Source organism: Corapipo altera, unplaced genomic scaffold (assembly GCF_003945725.1).
Source record: "Corapipo altera isolate COAL_440 unplaced genomic scaffold, ASM394572v1 RXGC01000072.1, whole genome shotgun sequence".
Lineage (NCBI taxonomy): Eukaryota > Metazoa > Chordata > Aves > Passeriformes > Pipridae > Corapipo > Corapipo altera.
The window spans coordinates 103,924-122,068 of NW_020884943.1; the positions used below are offsets into that span (position 1 = coordinate 103,924).

Sequence of the window (18,145 nt, forward strand, 5' to 3'; positions counted from 1 at the left end):
CCTTGAGCAGAACTCCTTTTCCTTTGAGCAGAACTCCTTTTCCCTTGAGCAGAACTCCCTTTCCCTTGGAGCAAAACTCCCCTTCCCTTGATCAGAACTCCTTTTCCCTTGAGCAGAACTCCCCTTCCCTTGAGCAGAACTCCTTTTCCCTTGGAGCAGAACTCCTTTTCTCTGAGCAGAACTCCCTTTCCCTTGAGCAGAACTCCCTTTCCCTTGGAGCAAAACTCCCCTTCCCTTGATCAGAACTCCTTTTCCCTTGAGCAGAACTCCCCTTCCCTTGAGCAGAACTCCTTTTCCCTTGAGCAGAACTCCTTTTCCTTTGAGCAGAACTCCTTTTCCCTTGGAGCAGAACTCCTCTTCTGTGGGCTTTTTAAATTTTATACTGCTCCAAACACCATTCTGGGGGAAAGGACTGTCCAGAATTCCTTATTCCTCTAATAATGGGAAGGAAGTGGGGTGTGTGCTGGTGGGGTTACCCCTCGTCCCTCTGTGCCAGCACCTGCTGGAGTGGGGTCCAATGAATGCCTGGCTGCTCTCCTGGGGATGGTTATTCCTGCTCCTGCCCTGGACTCAGCCCGTGCCAGGACCAGCTGCTGGCTGTGAGGAACAAGTAAAAGGCCAACTGAATCCTGCTGGGGCACAGCTGGGATTTGATCCTGGAATACAAAAGGAGTAGAGGTGAGAGCAGGCGTTACTGCTCAGGCTCTGCCCTTTGCTGCTCCTCAGGGTCTCCTCAAGTCACCCCCAGGGTATTGGCAGCCACAGGATTGACCCAGCCAGGCTCCACGGGGGCTTTTGTGTGGATTTACAGCAGAGGACAGATGTGTGGTGTCAATCTGGTAAGTGCTGGATTGGTTAATAAAATAATCCCTGCGAGCACCAGGGCAGAGAGACCGGTGGTGCCACCCCTGGATCCCTGACCCACCACGATGGGACCAGCTGGATGGGGCTTGGAGCCACCTGGGCTAGTGGAAGGTGTCCCTGCCCATGGAGGGGCTTGGAACGAGATGGCCTTTAAGGTCCCTTCCAACCCAAACCATTCTGAGATTCTGTGTCTGTGGATCTTTCTGCTGTGGCTCCTGAGCGTGGGGCAGCTCAGCCAGGGAATGACAGAGGTTTTCTTGTCCCCTCTTTGGGAATAATTGAATGAGATGCTGCTCCATCTGAGGGGGGTGTCAGGGACTTGGGGAATGGAGCTAGATGCCAGCAGCACCCCTGGGTGCGGGAAGCCGGGGTGGGGGCTCACTGGGACAGGGCTGTGCCTGGAAAGGCCATGATGGGATAGAGGGCTGGTAGGAGGGAAGCCAGGAAAAGCGTGCCAGAGCCAAAGTCCAGGTCTGTTCCCCCTGAAAACAGGCGAGCAGGAGGGTCAGAGCGTGGCTGGGGACATGGGATGGTCATGGTGTGTGGCTCTGGCTGGGAGGGGGTGGTGGTGGTGTGCTGCTCCCCCCGGCTCTCCACTGCGGTTCTCAGGCGTCTTTTGGATCATAAATCGTCCGAGTTGGTTTTTCTCTTTCAGTTCCTCCTTCCCAGGGCAGGGGGCAGAGCCGGGACATCTGCCCCGCTCCTGCCGCGGGCACTGAGCTGAGCCGGGCAAACACCTGCGTGCGGAGCCTGATTTTTCTAACTTTTTTTTTTTTTTTTTTTTAAGGGGAAAAAAAGCGATTTCCTTCCTTCTCTCTCGGTCAGTCGGGCAACTTCCGTCCTTCCCTGGGACAGCCTCTCCCCGCCTGCAGGGCCAGGGCTCGGCTCAGCCCCGGACCGAAGGCAAGACCCACCTCCTCGCTTCCGCACCCTTGGGCTTGGGCTGGGGTGGGATTTTTAACTCTCCCGAAGGCAGGATTTTCCTCCCGGTTCAGTCTAAGTGAGGAAACCGAGCTGAGCCTGAAAGCTGCCGCATCTGGCTGCTGTCAGGGAGGGATTTTGGGGTCTTCCCTGACCCCGTGTTACCCCGGCTGGATTCCCAGCTCTGCCCAGAGTCTCTCAGGGCCTCATTTCATCATTCCTGTGTTATTCCAGTGCCCGGCATTGCCAGGAGCCAGCTGCAGCTCCCTTTTGTGCTGTTTGCACGTTTCTGTATCTGTAGGTATCTTTAGTCTTTAATTATTATGTATATATATTTATACGTGAAACAAATATGTTTGTAAATCTACCAATGAAATAGAAAGCTCCTGCCCCAGGAAGCTGAGCTGGAGATGCAGGAGTGAGGGGGAACTGGGAGGTGCAGTGAGCTGGGAAAGGGGGAAGCTCAGGAGACACAGAGTGTTTCAAAGTGTCGTGGAACAACACTCGGGAGGAAGAGGAGGCCAGAAGAGGAAGGTGGTTGTGTGTGTTGGGGGAAACTGGTGCAACCCCATCACAGAGAGGGCAGCAGAAGAGGAAGAGGGGAAAGGCTGAGAAGTGATGAAGCCTGTGGGGTTTGGGGGAGCTGCAGGAGATGCTGGGATGGGGCGAGGGGGGTGTAGAGGGAGCTGGGACGGAGGAAAACCACTGGGGGTGACCAGAGGGGACCCTAAAAGGGCCGGAGGTGGCCGGTGGCTGGCGAGCAGCACCTCTGCGGCGGCGTCCAGGGTGTCCCAGGGGACGTGGCGGGGAGCGGAGCAGCAGCTCGTCCCCTCACCCCCCGTCGGGGGCCGTGCCGCTCCGCAGGTGGGGGTGGCAGCGATGGCCGAGGGGGACCCCGCGGTGTTCACGGCCCGGGCGCTGCCCGCGGACCCGCGGCTGCTGCCCACGGTGACCAACGCGTACCTGGGCACCCGCGCCTTCCGCGACATCCTGCACGTGGGCGGCGTGTACAGCGGGGCCGCGGGGGACACGCACCGCGCCGACCTCCCCAGCCCCCTCGGCGTCAGGGTGGCGGTGCCCGGCACGGACGGCCCCACCGAGAGCTTCGCCCTGAACACCCGGACAGGTGAGCTGGGAAGCGGGGAGGAGCCTCCCCATCCCAAATCTGACACGCCTTCCCCTCAGGCTCCTTCCCTGCCCTCTCCCCCGTAGGTTAAATTCTCACTTCCGTACAGTCACCTCTTCTCGTTCTCTGTTCACCTCGGGGTGTTGTCCTCCTGAAGCAACTGGAAAAACTCCCCTTTCGTATAATAAGTTTCACTCATGAGCCCCCTTTCATGTGTAAGTAATATAACAATAAAATAAGCAGTTTTCAGTTTTCAGGCCGTAGCTGGATTAGCAGGTTTAGCAAATCATGAAGCCTGATAAAACGTTTAATGGCACAAACCATCCCTCAGCAGCTCAGCCAGGGGCAGTGTCAGCAGTGCTGTCCGGTCAACAGCTGGATCTGGACCTGGGAAAGGCGAGCAGGAACCAGTAGATAGGGAAAGGGTAGGAATCTGGGACAGAACACCAGGACCCGCGGGTGCCAAAGGCTCTCGCTGTGCTTGCAGGGACCTTCAGCCACACAATTCAGTGCCCTGGTTACGTGGCCACCCAGCAGCTCTACGCCCACCACTCCCTGGTCCACCTGATGGCCTTCAGTGTCACCATCCGGCGCTTGGATCGCTCCACACAGCCCGTCACCATCCAGCTCCAGACCCCGTTCGTGCCACAGAGCCAGGACCTGGACCTGCTCCCAGGGCCGGACTTCCAGGGAGCACAGTGAGTGTGGGGGATGGGGGTCCCTGCCCTGAGCCCACCCTCCGTGGGCTGTGGCACACTGCCCACTCTGCTCTGGGCACTAAACTGCAGATGTGAGGCTGGAGCTGGGCTGGAATGGTGGGTGGTGTGGGGCTGGTGTGTGGCGTGGAGGCTTCTGCATGCCTGCTTTTCCCTGGCAGGTGTATAAAACTTCCCCTCAAATTAAGCATAGAAACATTTTTATATAGTTGCAACTCCGGAATTATCCCTTACACCGATGTGTAAGAGCAACAAAGGCCCTGGGGTCAGATGTGATTCCAAAGAAGTGAGATGGGGCAAGATGGGGAGTTTGGAGGAGGTGACCTTTAGAACTAGATTCCTGGGATTGGGGACCATTTGTTGGGGCTTCGCACTGAAAGAGGGCAGGGTTAGATTGGATATTGGGAAGAAATCCTTCCCTGCGAGGGTGGTGAGGCCCTGGCACAGGTTGCCCAGAGAAGCCGTGGCTGCCCCATCCCTGGAAGTGTCCAGGACCAGGTTGGATGGGGCTTGGAGCAACCTGGGCTAGTGAAAGGTGTCCCATGGCAGGAGGTGGGACTGAGTGGGCTTTAAGGTCCCTTCCAAGCCAAACCATTCTGGGATTCTCTGATGAATCTCAGTATCCTGCACGTTGGGGATGGGACAGCAGCGAAGCTGAAGTGTGGGGATGAGGCAGTTTCCATCTGGGAATGGGAGCCTGGCACCTTGGAGTCCCCTCCGGGTGTTGGATGTGCACGGGGTCCCCCCTGCCCCATCCCTCCCTGTCTCCCACAGCTACATCCACGGGCAGACGCTGGTTCCCGAGGTGGAGGGGGGGCCCCGTCCCACCGTTCACATGCTCTGGACCCCCGTCCCACCCTCCCTGACGCTGGGTGGGGAGGAGCAGGAGCGCTCCTGGGAGTTCCTGACAGCCGTGGCCGAGAGCGAGGAGGAGGCCAAGCGGAGCTACAGCGAGGGGCTGTCCCTGGTGGCCGCGGGGGCCCTGCTCCGCTCCCACACCCGCGCCTGGGCCGCGCTGCGCCGGCACTGCTCCGTGGAGCTGGACGGGCCCCCGGCCCTGCAGCAGGCCCTGCACGGCTGCCTCTACTACCTGCTGAGTGCCCTCCCGCCCCGGGGCAGCCCGGGGTTCCTCTTCCACGGCATCAGCCCTGGCGGCTTGTCCAATGGAACCCGGGGCGAGGACTACTGGGGACATATCTTCTGGGACCAGGTGAGTGGGGGCCGTGCTGGCTGGTGACCTGGGGGCTTGGCACAGTGACTGGGATGGAGAAGACACCATAGTTCCATTGGGATGGGGAAAACTCCATCCTTCCACTGGGATGGAAAAGACTATCCTTTAATTAGGGTGGCGAAGACTATCCTTTAATAGGGATGGAGAACACTCCATCCTTCCACTGAGGGGTGAAGCTGGCGGTGCCCCGCCAGCCAATCCCACCACCTTGCCCCGGCAGGACACCTGGATGTTCCCCAACATCCTGCTGCTTTACCCTGAAGCCGCCCGAGCCATCCTGGAGTACCGGATCCGCACGCTGGCGGGAGCCGTGCGCAACGCGCGGGAACAAGGCTACGAGGTGGGACGGGGACGGCGGGCTGAGGGCGTGCCACCGGCCCCTGTCCCCAGGAGGGGAGGCCCTCAAGGTTAGGGTTGTTTTCTGCTGGCAGGGCGCCAAGTTCCCGTGGGAGAGCGCGGCCACCGGCCGCGAGGTGTGCCCCGAGGAGATCTATGGGGCCCAGGAGATCCACGTCACCGGGGACGTCCTGGTGGCCTTCGAGCAGTATTACTGCACCACGCAGGTAAAAGGGAGTTTGCACCGCCTGGATGGCCCAGTGGCAGGGCCAACAGGACACCTGGTGACTGTCACCATCCCTTCCCAGAGGAATTCTGCTCTGTCTGCTCCTCGGGGTCCCTCCCTCAGCCTTGCCTCATCCGTCCGTGCTCCCGTGGGTGTCTCAGCACCCTGTTGGCTCAATCCAGGCCAGTTTTCTGACTTTTCCTCCTGTCCCCTCCATCTCCTCAGAGCTCCTGTCCGACCTCCTGCTGATTTTGGCTCTGGCAGGATCTCCCTCATGCCCGTTTTTCCCTGGCTTTGACTCCCCCAGGACCAGAAGCTGTTCCGGGAGGATGGGGGCTGGGAGCTGGTGGAAGCCGTAGCTCAGTACTGGTGCAGCAGGATGGTGTGGAGCGAGGAGGAGCAGCTCTACCACATCAGAGGTACCTGTGCCATGGGAAGGGGGTAGAAAGCAGAGGTTCAGAGCCACCTGGTCTAGTGGAAGGTGTCACTGCCCATGGCAGGGGTGTGGAACTGGGTGAGTTTTAAGGCCTCTCCCAACCCAGTCTACCCTGGGATTCCGTGACTTGAAGGTTCCCTTGCCCGTGAAATGGGGGGAGATGCCCTCAGGATGAGATACCTACACCCATCAGCCAAAGCTGTAGTCCAGGTTGTTCCTCCTTCACCACCAGTACCACAGATGTTCTTCCATCGAGCATCCCACCGAGACCATGTGGGATCCTGCCAGGGGCTGCACCTCTGGCTGGGCAGGCAGGATGTTCCCCATTCTCCAGCCATGCCCCTGAGGAGGGGCCCAGGACCCCTGGGTGTGCTCAGGTGTGAAGTGTGCCCTCCTGTCCCCCCAGGTGTCATGCCCCCAGACGAGTATCACCGCCAGGTCGATAACTCCGCTTACACCAACGCCGTGGCCCGGCGCAGGTAAGGTGTGGGATGTCACCTGGAATCACTGCCTGGCTCTCTCTGCCTCCTGGAAACGCTGTCCAGCTCTCTGCTTCCTGGAAGCACTGCCTGGCTCTCCTCTCTCCCACTCTGCAGGGACGGGAGGCAGTGGGGCTCCTGAGGGGATGCTTCTTCTGCCTCCTCACACTCCTCTCCCTGTCACCCCTCTACAGTCAGAGGAAGGAGCCGGTGGGGCCATGACCACTCCTCAGGTGCCCATGTGAGACTGAGAGGGATCTCCCTTCACAGCAGGGCTCCTCCCTCAGCATTCCATGAGATGTCTGTGCAATTAGCCAGCTGGAGACACCCACAGCCAGAGGAATGGGCTCCTGGCTCCCTGACGGAAGGTGTTACCCCCGGCTCAATCCCTGACCCCTGTTCTTCCACAGCAGCTTTTTCTGCAGCTTAATCATCTCCTTCTGTCTCTTTTCTCCTCCCACCGTCACCCATCCCTGACATAACACATTGTTTTTCCCTTTTTCCAGCCTAAACTTTGCTGCTGAAGTTGGTCGGGACCTGCTGCTCCCAGTGCCAGAGGAGTGGGAGGACCGTGCCAGGAAAATCAAAGTGCCATTTGATGCAGAGAGGAAATATCACCCCGAGTATGATGGCTACAGCCCAGGTGAGCAGGGAGGCAGGGGCAGCCCTTGGAGGCAGCCATAGGTCACTCTTTTAACCCTGGAAGGAGCAGGACTCCGACTGGTTCAGACTTGGGAATGGTGAAAGAAGAGCTCCTGCTGCTTCCCGGGTGCGGAGAGCCAGGCTTGGGGATGGTTTTCCCACCTCTCTGGGTCGTTTCTCATTAGTGGGCTGAAAAAATGAGGAAATTCGGGAGCACAGAGTAGGAAGAGTCTTACTGCAGGTAACAAGGTTGCTGTGATCCCCTTGGTGACAGTCAGGTGCATCCATCAGTCTGTTGTTCCCGGCTCATGCCCGCGGTCCAACCGGCCCCTTGGGCCGTCATTCCCAGACAGTGCCCACTGTCTGGCTGGCCCCTCTCCCCCCAGGTGAGCCAGTGAAACAAGCTGACGTGGTCCTGCTCGGCTTCCCACTGATGCACCCCATGAGCGCCGAGGTCCGGAGGAATGACCTGGAGATGTACGAGCCCGTCACCGACCCGGCCGGGCCAGCCATGACCTGGGTACGGAGAGGGCAGAGCCCAGGGTGGGATTTGCCCTTGGGGGGGGGTTGTTTCCATCCAGGACAGTCACTACCAGACCCACCAGGCAGGATTCATCAGCCCTGCTCCAGAGCCCAGGGGAGGGCGGACGGTGCAGGGCCGGGGTGTGTGTGGGGGGCGTTGGCTCTGGGTCGGGATGGTGGCAGTGGAGGTGCTGCTCTGCTGTGCTGTCACCAGCAGCACTGACAGACCCTTTCCCTCTCTGGCAGAGCATGTTTGCCGTGGGCTGGCTGGAGCTGAAGGAGGTGCAGAGAGCCCAGAGCCAACTGCACAAGTGCTTCAGCAACATCACGGAGCCCTTCAAGGTGAGTGGCAGGGCTGCAAGTCCCTCTGGTGTGTGTCTCACCTGCTCCCAAATAGGTGACACCCCACTGAGAGACGCCCCAGATGTGTGACAGGGACGGTGACAACGGCATTCAAACCCACAGAACTGCCTGAAGTGTCCCAAATCAACTCCTGAGTTGTTTCTTTCTCGTGCCAGTGCAGGTCTGGGTGGAGAACTCGGATGGTTCGGGAGCTGTGAACTTCCTGACAGGGATGGGTGGATTTCTGCAAGCCATCCTCTTTGGCTACACAGGGTTCAGGTGAGACCTGTTGTGTCACATTTAATTCCTGCTTGTCCCTTAAAATGTCCCTGTTTGGTTGGAGCAAGATTGGGAACTGAGGCGAGAGACTCAACCTGGGACAAATTTGGGAAGTAAAATGCCATTCCCTAAGCCTGTTGTCTGGCTCAGCTGCAACATCCTCCTGTCTCCTTTGGATGGGGTGAGGAAACACCTTCTGTAACATCATCTTTTCTCCTTTGGATGGGGTGAGGAAACACCTTCTACAGCCCCCCCTGTGGACCCCTGCACACACGTGGCTCTGGGAGCCTCCGTAGAGGGAAGTGCTGAGCAGGCATCACCTCAGCTTTAAAATATCTCGGGAAAACAGGGAGCTGTTCATATAATTTCAGAGCTGTGTCTCGTATCTGGTGGTTTCCACCCTGGAGCCGTCGCCTCTTAAACCTATTCTTGGTTTAACTGAGGCTGGATCGAGCCTTTTGATTGCCAGTGAAAACTTCCAGCACTAACCACGTGTTTTTACTCCGTGTGTGTGGCCAGAGGTGCTGGGAAACCCACCAGTTCCTTGGTGGAGCTGGGGTTTGAGCTGCCGTATTCCCAGCTGGAAAACCCACCCATTCCTTGGTGGAGCTGGGTGTGAGCTGCAGTATTCCCAGCTGGAAACCTCAGCCTCAGCTTTGGCCGAGCTGGGAGGTCTCCAGGCACCCCGGGTGTGTCGGGTCGGGCCCCTCGTGGGACAGGCACAAGCCACGAGCTTTGGGGCTCTGGCCAAATTTCCAGAGGTTGGGATGACACCGTGCAGCCCTGGGGGCCGTGCTCCTGCCCTTCCTACCATAGGGCACAGATCCTGCCTGGCACTGGAGCTCTCCAGGCTCTCGAGCCTCCCTCAAACCCTCTCCAGTCCCTCTCAACACGCTGGAGTTGATGGTCAAGAGCTCTCATGTGCCAAGATCTGGGTCGGAGACAACAGTGACCGTTGTTTTTCCTCACCCAGAGCCAACACCCACACAGGCTGTTTGGCTTTGAATCAGGGCTGGAGGAAGTGTCAGGCTGTTTGCTCCACTATCTCTGGAGAAGGAGCACGAACAGCTGTGCTTCCAGCCCTCCAAACCGTGGGAGTGGGAGCCAAGGTGGGTGTCTGGAACTGAGCTGCCCCAGAAGAAAAGAATAATACATTTTTCTCCTTTTTTTTTTTTTTTAATTAAAAAAAGTATACAATCCACCCTTAAGGAAACCCCAGGCCCAAACTGTGGAACTGGAGGGGGACAGGAATGTCTTTGGGTGCTGGGCTGTGAAATTATGGCCCCTGTAGCTCCTCACCAGATGCTCCATCGGTGTGTTCAGGATTTGCCCAGAGATCCTTGGATGCACTCCAGGATACTTTCACACTCCTCCGGGGTGCACGAGGTGGAGATGCCTGGAGGGGTGGCCACACCCCCGAGGTCTATGACCTGTGGCTCCCACTGTTCACACCCAGACGTGCTCCTGCCTTTCCAGGATCTCAAGGTCCGGCCTCCGTTTCGATCCTGCCTTTCCCCACGACATCACCGAGCTGAAGCTCTCCAGCATCTCCTACTTGGGCAACAAACTGGATTTCGCCATCACCACAGCAGAGATCTGCATGGAAGTGACTGAGACCTCCCAGGACCCTCTGGCATCTCCCCTGGAGGCAGTGCTGGAGTCGGGGCACCGCTTTCCCCTGCGGGAGGGTACGGCAGCAGCACCCGGCTCCGCTCCCCGAGATAAAGAATTTGGGGAGAGACCATTCCCATATCTCACACAAGGGTGTTTTTGTTGCAGGGCAGAGTGTCTCCTTCCCCATGGCACTTGGCTGGATCCAGAGGTCACCCACCAGGACCCCGTAAACCTTGGCTGGTCCCAGTTTTGCCCGCGGGAGCAGCAGATCCAGGATGTTGGCAAAGGGGGAAGGTAACGGTGGGCAGAGGGGGGGCCCCAGGCTGTGCCATGAGCCCTTGGCCCCCCAGGACTGAATGTGCCACCTGTCCTTGTGTTCCCGGGGAGGGGGGGCTGTCCACAGAGCTGTGACCATGGCAGGGGATCAACATGTCTGTTCTGGGGGCACTGAGCCCCAGAATCCCCTTCACGCACCTCCAGCATCTCTCACTCAGCACAGGAGGTGAAATCAAGCCTGAAAATGACCATTTCAAATGGATTTTCTAAACACTCAGGAGCTGTTTATGCTCTCTGTATCTGCATTTGTAAGGAAGTCCCTTCCTGAATGGATCTGTGACCCTGACTCCAGCTCCTCCAGCATGTACTGCCCTGGTCCTTGACTTCCCCTCATGTTGCTCCGTGGGCTCAAAGGGCTGTGGAGCCTCAGCCACTGTTGCTTCACCAGATGAGTGGTGTTTTGGCACTGATATCAGTCCAAAATACGCAGCTAAAAGCCTTTTAACCCCATGTTGGCAGCACGGAGCTCCTTTCCTGTTTTCTGGTGTGTAACATCTCTACTGTGTTTTCAAACCCCTCATCTCCATTATTCCCGCTCTTGTCAAGCAGCTTTGGAGTCTGAAGGGCTGCAGGCGTCTGAAGGGCTGCAGGAAGCCTGGACATCAGTGATCCATGATATTATCATGTCAGATGGGTGACATGGGCAGTGTTTTTCCCGGCATGAGCAGCCTCGGGGAGAGCAAAACGCTGCCGTGGGTTTGCTCAGGGCGTTTTTGGTGCCCCAGAAACCCCAAGGAAGGGCTGTGCCTGTACAGGGCACGGTACCCCCAGCCCCGGGTCTCACAGCATCCTCCCTCTCACCTCCCCGTCTCCGGGGCTCAGTGCAGGGCAGCCCTGGGTGGAAGGAGGGAATGCCGGAGGCGTTCCCTGCCCCGTGGGGTCTCTCCTCGCCAAACCAACCCCAGGAATCTTGGCCGGGTTTATATAAAGCCCCGCGGCCGCTCCCTGCCCCGCGGCATCTGGGAATGCTTAGGGGAGGAGCAGGGACTCTCCAGCCGTGTAATTACCCGGCCTCTTGCTCCGGCCTCATCAGAGCCACCAGCCCCTAATTAGCTGCAGCTCTTGGCAGGACAAAGGGACGCACCGTCCCCTCGCTCCGGTACCAGCCCGGAGAGCTGCACCCGGACTGGGATTTGGATGGTGCTGGGATAAAGCCCCACACTGAGCCAGGTCTGGTCATGGCAGTAAAGGGGGGTTTAGCAGCAAAAAAGGGATCCTTTAGTCCCGTTTAGCCAAAATGAACCGTCTCCAGCCCGGGGAGGGACAGCAGGGAGCAGTGGGGGTGCGTCCCACACACACCTCCCCGTCCTGAACGGGGACCTGCTGGGGATGTCTGTGTTGCTGCAATGAGTTTGCAGGTCTCAGCTCCCCCTGGGAGGGTGACACGCCATGAGCTTCAGCGTGTCCCCATGGGGCCAAGGGGCTTCTCTGCTCCCTCCCCTCCTCGCTCACGGGGGTCCCGGTGGCCGGTGGTCCTGGGGATTGCGGCGTCTCCTGGCTGCAGGGAGCCCGATTGGAGCCAAAAATCCTTGTTTACGTTTTTCCTTTGGCACCCCCCCCTCCCCCCTCCTCCACAGGCAGAAACTCACGCTGTGTGAAACGTTTAATGATTTAAATAGTGATCACGGAAGCTGGAGGGAGGCTGAGCTCCACACGGGGAGGGGGGGGGGGATAACGGGAGATAAAAAAAAAAACCCACAGGATAAATGAAAATAACTGCTCTGCCCCCAAAGCGTGGCAGGGAGCAGGGTCAGGCCAGGCAGGGAGGGGTCATAGTAGTGGAGGAGAAGCCCCTGGAGCTGCCCCCCCAAACCGGCCACGCCGTGCCCGGTGGGTGTCAGAGCTGGTGGCCGTGGCCTGGAGTGGCAGAGAGGGGTGGTGGCCTTTTTTGGGGAGCCACCAGCGGCGCGAAGGAGGTTCCAGGAGCCCTTCACCCCGCCCCCATCAGTGGTCTTCCTCGTCCCTCCCGCTGAGCTGGTAAGTGAAGAAGCCGACGGAGTCCTGGGCGAGCTTGGAGAGGTGGATGACGCCGGTGACGACGAGGGCGACGATCAGCAGTGGCAGCACCACGCTGCCCGCAGTGGCCAGGGCGTTGTAGCACCGCGCCTTGGAGCTGAAGTGCCGAGCGGCTTCCACGTCCCCAGACACCTTCCGGTCCCGCGCCTGCAACGGGAGGACAGACCCCTCCTGCAGCCCCTTCTCTCAGCCCCCTTCCCCTCAACCCCCTTCCCTTCAATCCGCTTCCCACATCTGTCTCCTGCAGCCCCTTTCCTCAGCCCCCTTTTCCTCAGCCCCCTTTTCCTCAGCCCCCTTTTCCTCAGCCCCCTTTTCCTGCAGCCCCCTCCTGTGCCTCTCCCAGCCTCACTCCAGGGCTTTAGCCCCCTTGCAGCCCCCAGTTTAGCCATCCATCCACCCATCCATCCACCCACCCATCCATCCATCCATCCGTCTGTCCCAGGCTGCCCCTGCTCCACACGCTCCCGTTCCCCTCTGGCCCCACTTCCTTTGCCTCTGGGATTTTCCCTCCTGCTTCTTCCCTCCAGAGCCTCACTGGCACCAACTCCTTCTTGCCCCCAGGATCTTTCTGTTCTGGTCCAGTCAAGCTGGAGCTGAGATTTTCCCTCCTGCTTCCTCCAGAGCCTCGCTGGCTCCAGCTCCTGCTTGCCCCCATCTTTCCACCCTGCTCCAGTCCAGCTGGAGCTGCTCCTGCCAAAGGGCTTGGGCCAGGGGCCTGAGGACATCACAACCCCCACAGCACTTTCTAGGATGAAGCAGCTGGTCCTTGGAGTGCGGGCAGGGGGCTGTGGTTATCCAGGGGGTCCCACAGCGTCCCTGGTAGGTGGCAGGAACACAGCAGGGAGGATTCACCAGTTGCCAGCGTCCGTTGCCTCTGGCGGGTTTTGGGCTCCCTCCCTCCTATCCCACCCCCCCAGGAGTTATCCCAGGTGCTCTGTGCCTCCTCGGCAATCCCTCCCTTGGCATCTAGGTGGCGAGGGATTCCCGGAGACCCCAAACGCTCCTGTCCTGCCGGGTGCCGGTACCTTGACGGCGAAGGCGAGCGCCACGAAGCCCAGGCAGCAGAAATTCATGTAGAGGGTGTTGAAGATGGCCCAGACGAGGTGGTCGCGGGGCGGGGGGGCGGCGGGGGGTGGTCCCCGCTTGCGGGGCGGCTCGTCCTCCCGCGGGTACGAGGTGTCCATGGCCACGGAGAGGGGCACCCGCGGCTCCAGCAGCCTGAGGGGAGCACGGCTGGGCACCTCTTATATAGCCCTGCCCCGCTAAATATAAACCTGGGAAATTACAGCTCTGCGGGATGCGGTTCTCCAACAGGCCGGGCTGGGAGAAGCGCTGGGATGGCGAGCCTGGGAAAGCTTTTTATAGCCAGCTTTCCCGCCTGGGATGAGGGGCATGGGTGGCTCCAGCGTGGGCAGTGCCGTGAGGTGACTCCAACACCGTCTGAGGGTCATCCCAAGACAGACCGACCCCCGCGGCGCTGGCTGGCACCGCGACCTCCAGCCCCAACCCTCCAGGTGAGCTGGGCAGGGCTGACCCCTCCTTGGCAGCACCTTTGGGCTACGGGATGGATGAAATGGCAGGTTAATAGGGAAAGGTGGAAGAACCGCATCCACGGGGCTCCCTGGCGGTGGCAGGGGGAGAGGGCGCTGCAGGGGGTGGGTGGTGGAGGGGTGGGCAGCCAAAAATCACGGAGAGTCTTTAATTTCCTTCTTTTGCCACACCTGAGATTCTGGAAAGGAACTTCCTTGGGATCTGGGCTGGAAGCACTCTGCCCTGCGGCGGGATGGAGGCAGGGCAAGGAGGAGGAGGAAGAGGAGGAGGAGAAGAATAAAGAGGAGGAGGGAAGAGAAGGAGGAGGGTCCCACGAAGCCGTGCGAGGACCCTCTGCTCTGTCCCGTGGCGAATGAGGTGACAACGAGGGGGTTTGGCAGGACGAGCTTTATTGGTGGCTCATCAGGGACTGACAGGTGTGTCACAGGTGCCAGGAAGCGCAAGAGCAAAGAAAAGGAGGGGAGGGGGCTGCCCCCCACGCCCCCCGCCGGGCCGCCCCATCCCCTCCCGCGGCTGTGCGGGGACACCCGCGGGGCAGCAGCGAGGAGACGGGGCTCACTCCCCTCGCCCCCGAGCCCCGAGCGGGCACATTTGCGGGGCAGGAGGAGGGGGAGAAGCCCCCCGCGGGTGGGGGCCAGGCGGCGGTCAGGGGTTCTCGATTTCGATGCTGTTGAAGATGATGATGACGATGATGATGAGGCCCACCAACATGAGGGTTACCAGCACGGAGCAGATGATGTTTGCCACCCTGGCACGGGAGCCGTGACGCCGGGCACCCTCCAGGTCCCCCAGCAACTTGCAGTCACGGGCCTGGAGGGGTAAATGGGAGGGCTCAGAATGGGGGGAACTGGTTGGGGGCCCAACCCGGCCCCCGGAGGCGGCTGCGGGGTTGTGCTGGGACCCCAGGGATGTGTCACCCGGGGCAGGGGGGGAAGCCACCGGGCACTGCCTGTTCCTCCACCTGCCCGGCAGTCACGGCAGTGGGGGGTGCAGGCTCGGGGGGTGGCACACAGCACTGGGGTCCCGGGGCGGGGTGGAAATGGGGGCTTGGAGATGGGAGGGAGGATCTGGGGTCCAGAGTGGGAGGTGGAATCTGGGGACCGGGGTGGTGTCAGGGAGGGCTGGGTCGGGGCGGACAGGACTGGAGGGTCCCGAGGTGAGGGAAAGGTCTGAGTCGGGCTGGGTCGGGGGCTCCCGAGTCGGGGAGGGGGTCGGGACATGTCGGGGGGTCTCTGGCTGGGTTGGAGGGTCCTGGGTCGGGGAGAGCGTCGGGACGTGCCGGGCATCCCGAGCTGGGTTGGGTCAGGGCATCCCAAGCCGGGGAGAGGTCGGGACGTGCCGGGGGTCCTGTGCCGGGCTCCGTCGCGGGGTCCTGGGAGGAGCTGGCTGGGGGTCGCTCTGGATGAGGTGTCCCGGGGCCGATCAGGGCTAGATCCGGGGTGTCGGGTGGGGGTCCCTGGTCGCCCCCCTCACCTTGATGGAGTAGACGAGCGGGGGGAAGCCGAGGCAGCCCAGCCCGAACACCGCACACCACAGCACCACGTTGAGCAGCGACCAGAGCACATAGTCCCGGGGCGGCGGGTCCGCCCGGGGACCGGGGGCAGCCGACCCCCAGCCGGAGGACTGCAGTGGGATGGACACGTCCGCCTGTCGGGTCTCCATGGCCGGGAATGAGTTCCTGGAACTGGAATGGAGCTCGCCCAGGGCGGGGGATTGGCCCCGCACCGCCCCGCGCGGGGGGCGGGGGGGGGACGGACACGGTCATCTGGGACCCCCACCCCGCGTGGGCTGGGGGTGTAGGGCAGCTCTGGGGGACCGGGGGGGCTTAAGGAGATTCGAGAGGCTCCGAGGGGAGCCTGGGGTCTCCAGGGGACCCTGCGGGGCTCCAATGGGACTTGAGGACTTTGGGGGGCTTAAAGGGTCTTGGGGGCTCTGAAACGACTCTGAGGAGATTTTGGGGACTCCGAGGGGACTTGAGGGGTCTCCAAGGGAGCCTGGGGACTCTGAGGGCACTTGGGGGAATCCAGGGGGGGCTTGGGAACTTTGGGGGGATTCAGAGAGACTTTTGGGACTCCAAGGGAACTCCGGGGGACTTTATGGACTCCAAGGGGACTTTGTGAACCCCAGTGGGATTTGAGGGGACTTTGTGAACCCCAGTGGGATTTGAGGGGACTCTGGGGACTCCGAGTGGAGTCCATAGGACTTTGGGGGACTTTGGGGTTGGAGTGGACAGACTGGAGGGAGCTCTCCATGGCAGCCCCGTGTGGTCACGGGCTGGAAGAAGGTTTTGCTGGTGGCTGGTTTGGACTGGGAAGGGGTCAGTTTTTTCCATGTTGGTTTGTATGGGGCTGCACTTTGGATTTGTGCTGGAAGCTATTGACAAAAACAGGGAGCAGGAGGAAGAGGGGATCTCACAGCAGTGGCCTTCGTTGTCCCAATTCCCCATTGGATGTGCCGGGATTTGGGCAGGCCAAGGGTGGGGCTAGCCAGGCAGCACATCCCCGTTTGCAGCAAAGAGCCCGTGTTTTCCGGGAAGAAACGGAGCAAAAAAAAAAAAAAAAAATGATTCACTGGGCGCTCAGTGCCAGGGATCCTGCAACAAATACCCGCTGTGTTCGTGAGTGGGATTTCTGACATCTTACGAATGCGGTGTCCTGCCAGGAACCCGAAGTTCTTGGGGAGAGGGAAAACCAGGGTTTTGTTCCCATCCTTGCGGGGCCCCAGCCCCGAGGACCAGGGCCTGCCCAGGGGAGGGCGAGGAGCACGGAGGGGAAGGGGGAAGCCAGGACAGCTGCGTAGCTGAAGCTCTGCCAGGTGGACTCGGGCCAGGATTTTCCGCGGTCCCCGCGCGGGTCACTCCAGGCAGGGAGCGGCACGTGGGGCGGCCGGAGGCGCGAGGATCGCTGCCTGCTGCCCTGCCCTCTTCCCTGCCGGCTCTGGGACAGGGATGGCTGGTTCTCCGTGTGGCTTCCACCGAGCACAGCTTCCTTCCCACCCCCCCCCCCTCCCCGGGGGGGGGGGCTCCCACCAGGGGCCCCCCCCCCCCCCCGCCCTCCCCCCCCCCCCCCCCACAGGACGGGGAGAGTAATCGTGAGGAAACTGGTGGTGTGCTGAGGTGAAACAACGAAACCAAAAGCCGTGCACGCCAGCAAGACACATCATTTGTTCCCCGCTCCTCATGGCAGCTGTTCCCGGGACAGCCAGGGAACCTTACCAGTATCCCAAATCGCCGAGGAATCCAGCCCCGGGAGATGTGCAGCACGGCCACTCGGGATGGAGCCACAGCACCCACTGCCCCCTTCCCTCCGGGAGCCTCTCCAGCCCCTCTGTCCTGCACAGTCACATTCCAGTTCATCCTGCTCAAGCCCTTTGCACATCCTGCCTCCCCCAGTCCAGCTAATCCTCAGCTCTGCTTGCTCCCAGCCCTCCCAGAGAGCCGGTGAGGAGGGGGGTGCTCTGGGTGACACCCTGGCACAGGTGAGGTTCTCCTCCCGCCCTCGGGGTGACCCTATGGCTGCAGTATCCGCGTTCATGGAGCCGGGTGTGTCCCCGAGCATTGTTTCTGCGATGAGAGACAATTTTCCCTCCCCACCTCCCGCCAGGCACCTCCAGCTGCCGATGTTGTTTCTTAACCAGCCACGCTGCTGGTGGGGGGGAACCCTGAACCTCTTCCTGCCGAAATAAAACCGAGCCGGGGCAAAAGTGAAAGAAATCTTTATTTGAACCAGGTTTTCTCCAAACAAAGTGAGAACGGGGACTGTTTCGGGTCAGCTGGGGCTCCGAACCCAGAGCAAAGCAGCAAGCAGGTCACAGCCGTTTTGGGGGTGCTCAGCTCCCACCCGAGGAAGGACGTCCGTCCCCAGGCACTTCCAGCATCAGCAAGGGCTCAACAACAGCTCTGGGCAGCGAGGAAAGCAGGACAGGACCCCGGCGGGCCCCAGGGGCACCCCCTGGCGCTGGGGGGGTGAGTGGAGCTCCTGGCAGGCACTGGGGGAACTCGCTGCCGCTGGAGCAAGGAGGTGCTAAGCGGGCTAGCCGTGGCCGTAGTTTGGGGTTGCGGTGCTGAGCACCACGGCGACGACGATGATGGTGATGATGATGGCGGTGAGGTTGAGCACCAGGGCCGTGATGTTCAGGCACTTGGCCGTGGAGCCGTAGCTCAGGGCCCCGCTGTGGTCACCCAGCACTTTGCGGTCCCTGGACTGTGGGGAGGCACAGGGGAGAGTCAGTGGGGTCGGAGGGGGGTGGCCCCGGGGGGCTCAAAGCTGCAGGCAGGTGTGAGAGGTGCCGGAGGTTGCCACCCCGGGCTGAATCCCCCCCAAAACACCAGGGGTACTCCAGGACGCTGTGGGGCCAGGGCTCCATGGAGAGGGGGCTCTGTGGGGTCCACGGGGGCTCCATGGGGCCAGGAGTCCATGGACAGGGGGCTCTGTGGGGCCAGGGCTCCATGGAGAGGGGGCATCTGTGGGGTCCATGGGGGCTCTGTGGGGTCCATGGGGGCTCTGTGG

General features: G+C 60.7%; 4 protein-coding genes across 5 annotated transcripts in view; 1 reads left to right on the forward strand and 3 right to left on the reverse strand.

Moving 5' to 3' along the window:
* The first annotated feature begins 2,652 nt into the window (after positions 1-2,652).
* PGGHG (protein-glucosylgalactosylhydroxylysine glucosidase) lies at positions 2,653-10,287 on the forward strand. Of its 2 annotated transcripts, none has more exons than XM_027662233.1 (13): positions 2,653-2,911; positions 3,399-3,609; positions 4,402-4,837; positions 5,079-5,198; positions 5,290-5,421; positions 5,728-5,839; positions 6,263-6,335; positions 6,842-6,978; positions 7,364-7,497; positions 7,746-7,841; positions 8,023-8,120; positions 9,597-9,808; positions 9,900-10,287. In XM_027662233.1, the coding sequence occupies exons 1-13, from the start codon at positions 2,665-2,667 to the stop codon at positions 9,962-9,964; spliced, it is 2,073 nt and encodes a 690-aa protein (XP_027518034.1). In that variant the 5' UTR covers positions 2,653-2,664; the 3' UTR covers positions 9,965-10,287. The 2 variants fall into 2 exon arrangements, with proteins under 2 accessions (XP_027518034.1, XP_027518033.1); XM_027662232.1 differs by having other exon boundaries at positions 2,872-3,126.
* A 1,707-nt stretch (positions 10,288-11,994) lies between these two features.
* On the reverse strand, positions 11,995-13,270 carry LOC113956056 (interferon-induced transmembrane protein 5-like). The gene is made up of 2 exons (XM_027662228.1): positions 13,112-13,270; positions 11,995-12,233 (listed from the first exon to the last, which is right to left on the reverse strand). The coding sequence occupies exons 1-2, from the start codon at positions 13,268-13,270 to the stop codon at positions 12,015-12,017; spliced, it is 378 nt and encodes a 125-aa protein (XP_027518029.1). The 3' UTR covers positions 11,995-12,014.
* A 739-nt stretch (positions 13,271-14,009) lies between these two features.
* On the reverse strand, positions 14,010-15,299 carry LOC113955976 (interferon-induced transmembrane protein 5-like). The gene is made up of 2 exons (XM_027662069.1): positions 15,111-15,299; positions 14,010-14,447 (listed from the first exon to the last, which is right to left on the reverse strand). The coding sequence occupies exons 1-2, from the start codon at positions 15,297-15,299 to the stop codon at positions 14,283-14,285; spliced, it is 354 nt and encodes a 117-aa protein (XP_027517870.1). The 3' UTR covers positions 14,010-14,282.
* A 2,036-nt stretch (positions 15,300-17,335) lies between these two features.
* LOC113956041 (interferon-induced transmembrane protein 1-like) overlaps positions 17,336-18,145 on the reverse strand; it is a 1,478-nt gene continuing 668 nt past the window's right edge. Inside the window, exon 2 of the mRNA XM_027662204.1 lies at positions 17,336-17,839. Within this exon, the coding sequence (XP_027518005.1) occupies positions 17,669-17,839 (171 nt within the window). The 3' untranslated portion in view covers positions 17,336-17,668. The remainder of the gene's footprint in view (positions 17,840-18,145) is intronic.

What these genes read in the sequence shown, in the direction of transcription:
- PGGHG (XM_027662233.1), top strand. Translation starts at nt 2,665, where the DNA reads ATGGCCGAGGGGGACCCCGCGGTGTTCACGGCCCGGGCGCTGCCCGCG. An exon ending in CGCCCTGAACACCCGGACAG is followed by an intron (nt 2,912 to 3,398) that starts GTGAGCTGGGAA and finishes CTGTGCTTGCAG; the next exon opens with GGACCTTCAGCCACACAATT. An exon ending in GCAGCTCTACCACATCAGAG is followed by an intron (nt 5,840 to 6,262) that starts GTACCTGTGCCA and finishes CTGTCCCCCCAG; the next exon opens with GTGTCATGCCCCCAGACGAG.
- LOC113956056 (XM_027662228.1), bottom strand. Translation starts at nt 13,270, where the DNA reads ATGGACACCTCGTACCCGCGGGAGGACGAGCCGCCCCGCAAGCGGGGA. An exon ending in CGCTCGCCTTCGCCGTCAAG is followed by an intron (nt 12,234 to 13,111) that starts GTACCGGCACCC and finishes CTCCCGTTGCAG; the next exon opens with GCGCGGGACCGGAAGGTGTC.
- LOC113955976 (XM_027662069.1), bottom strand. Translation starts at nt 15,299, where the DNA reads ATGGAGACCCGACAGGCGGACGTGTCCATCCCACTGCAGTCCTCCGGC. An exon ending in CGCTCGTCTACTCCATCAAG is followed by an intron (nt 14,448 to 15,110) that starts GTGAGGGGGGCG and finishes TTACCCCTCCAG; the next exon opens with GCCCGTGACTGCAAGTTGCT.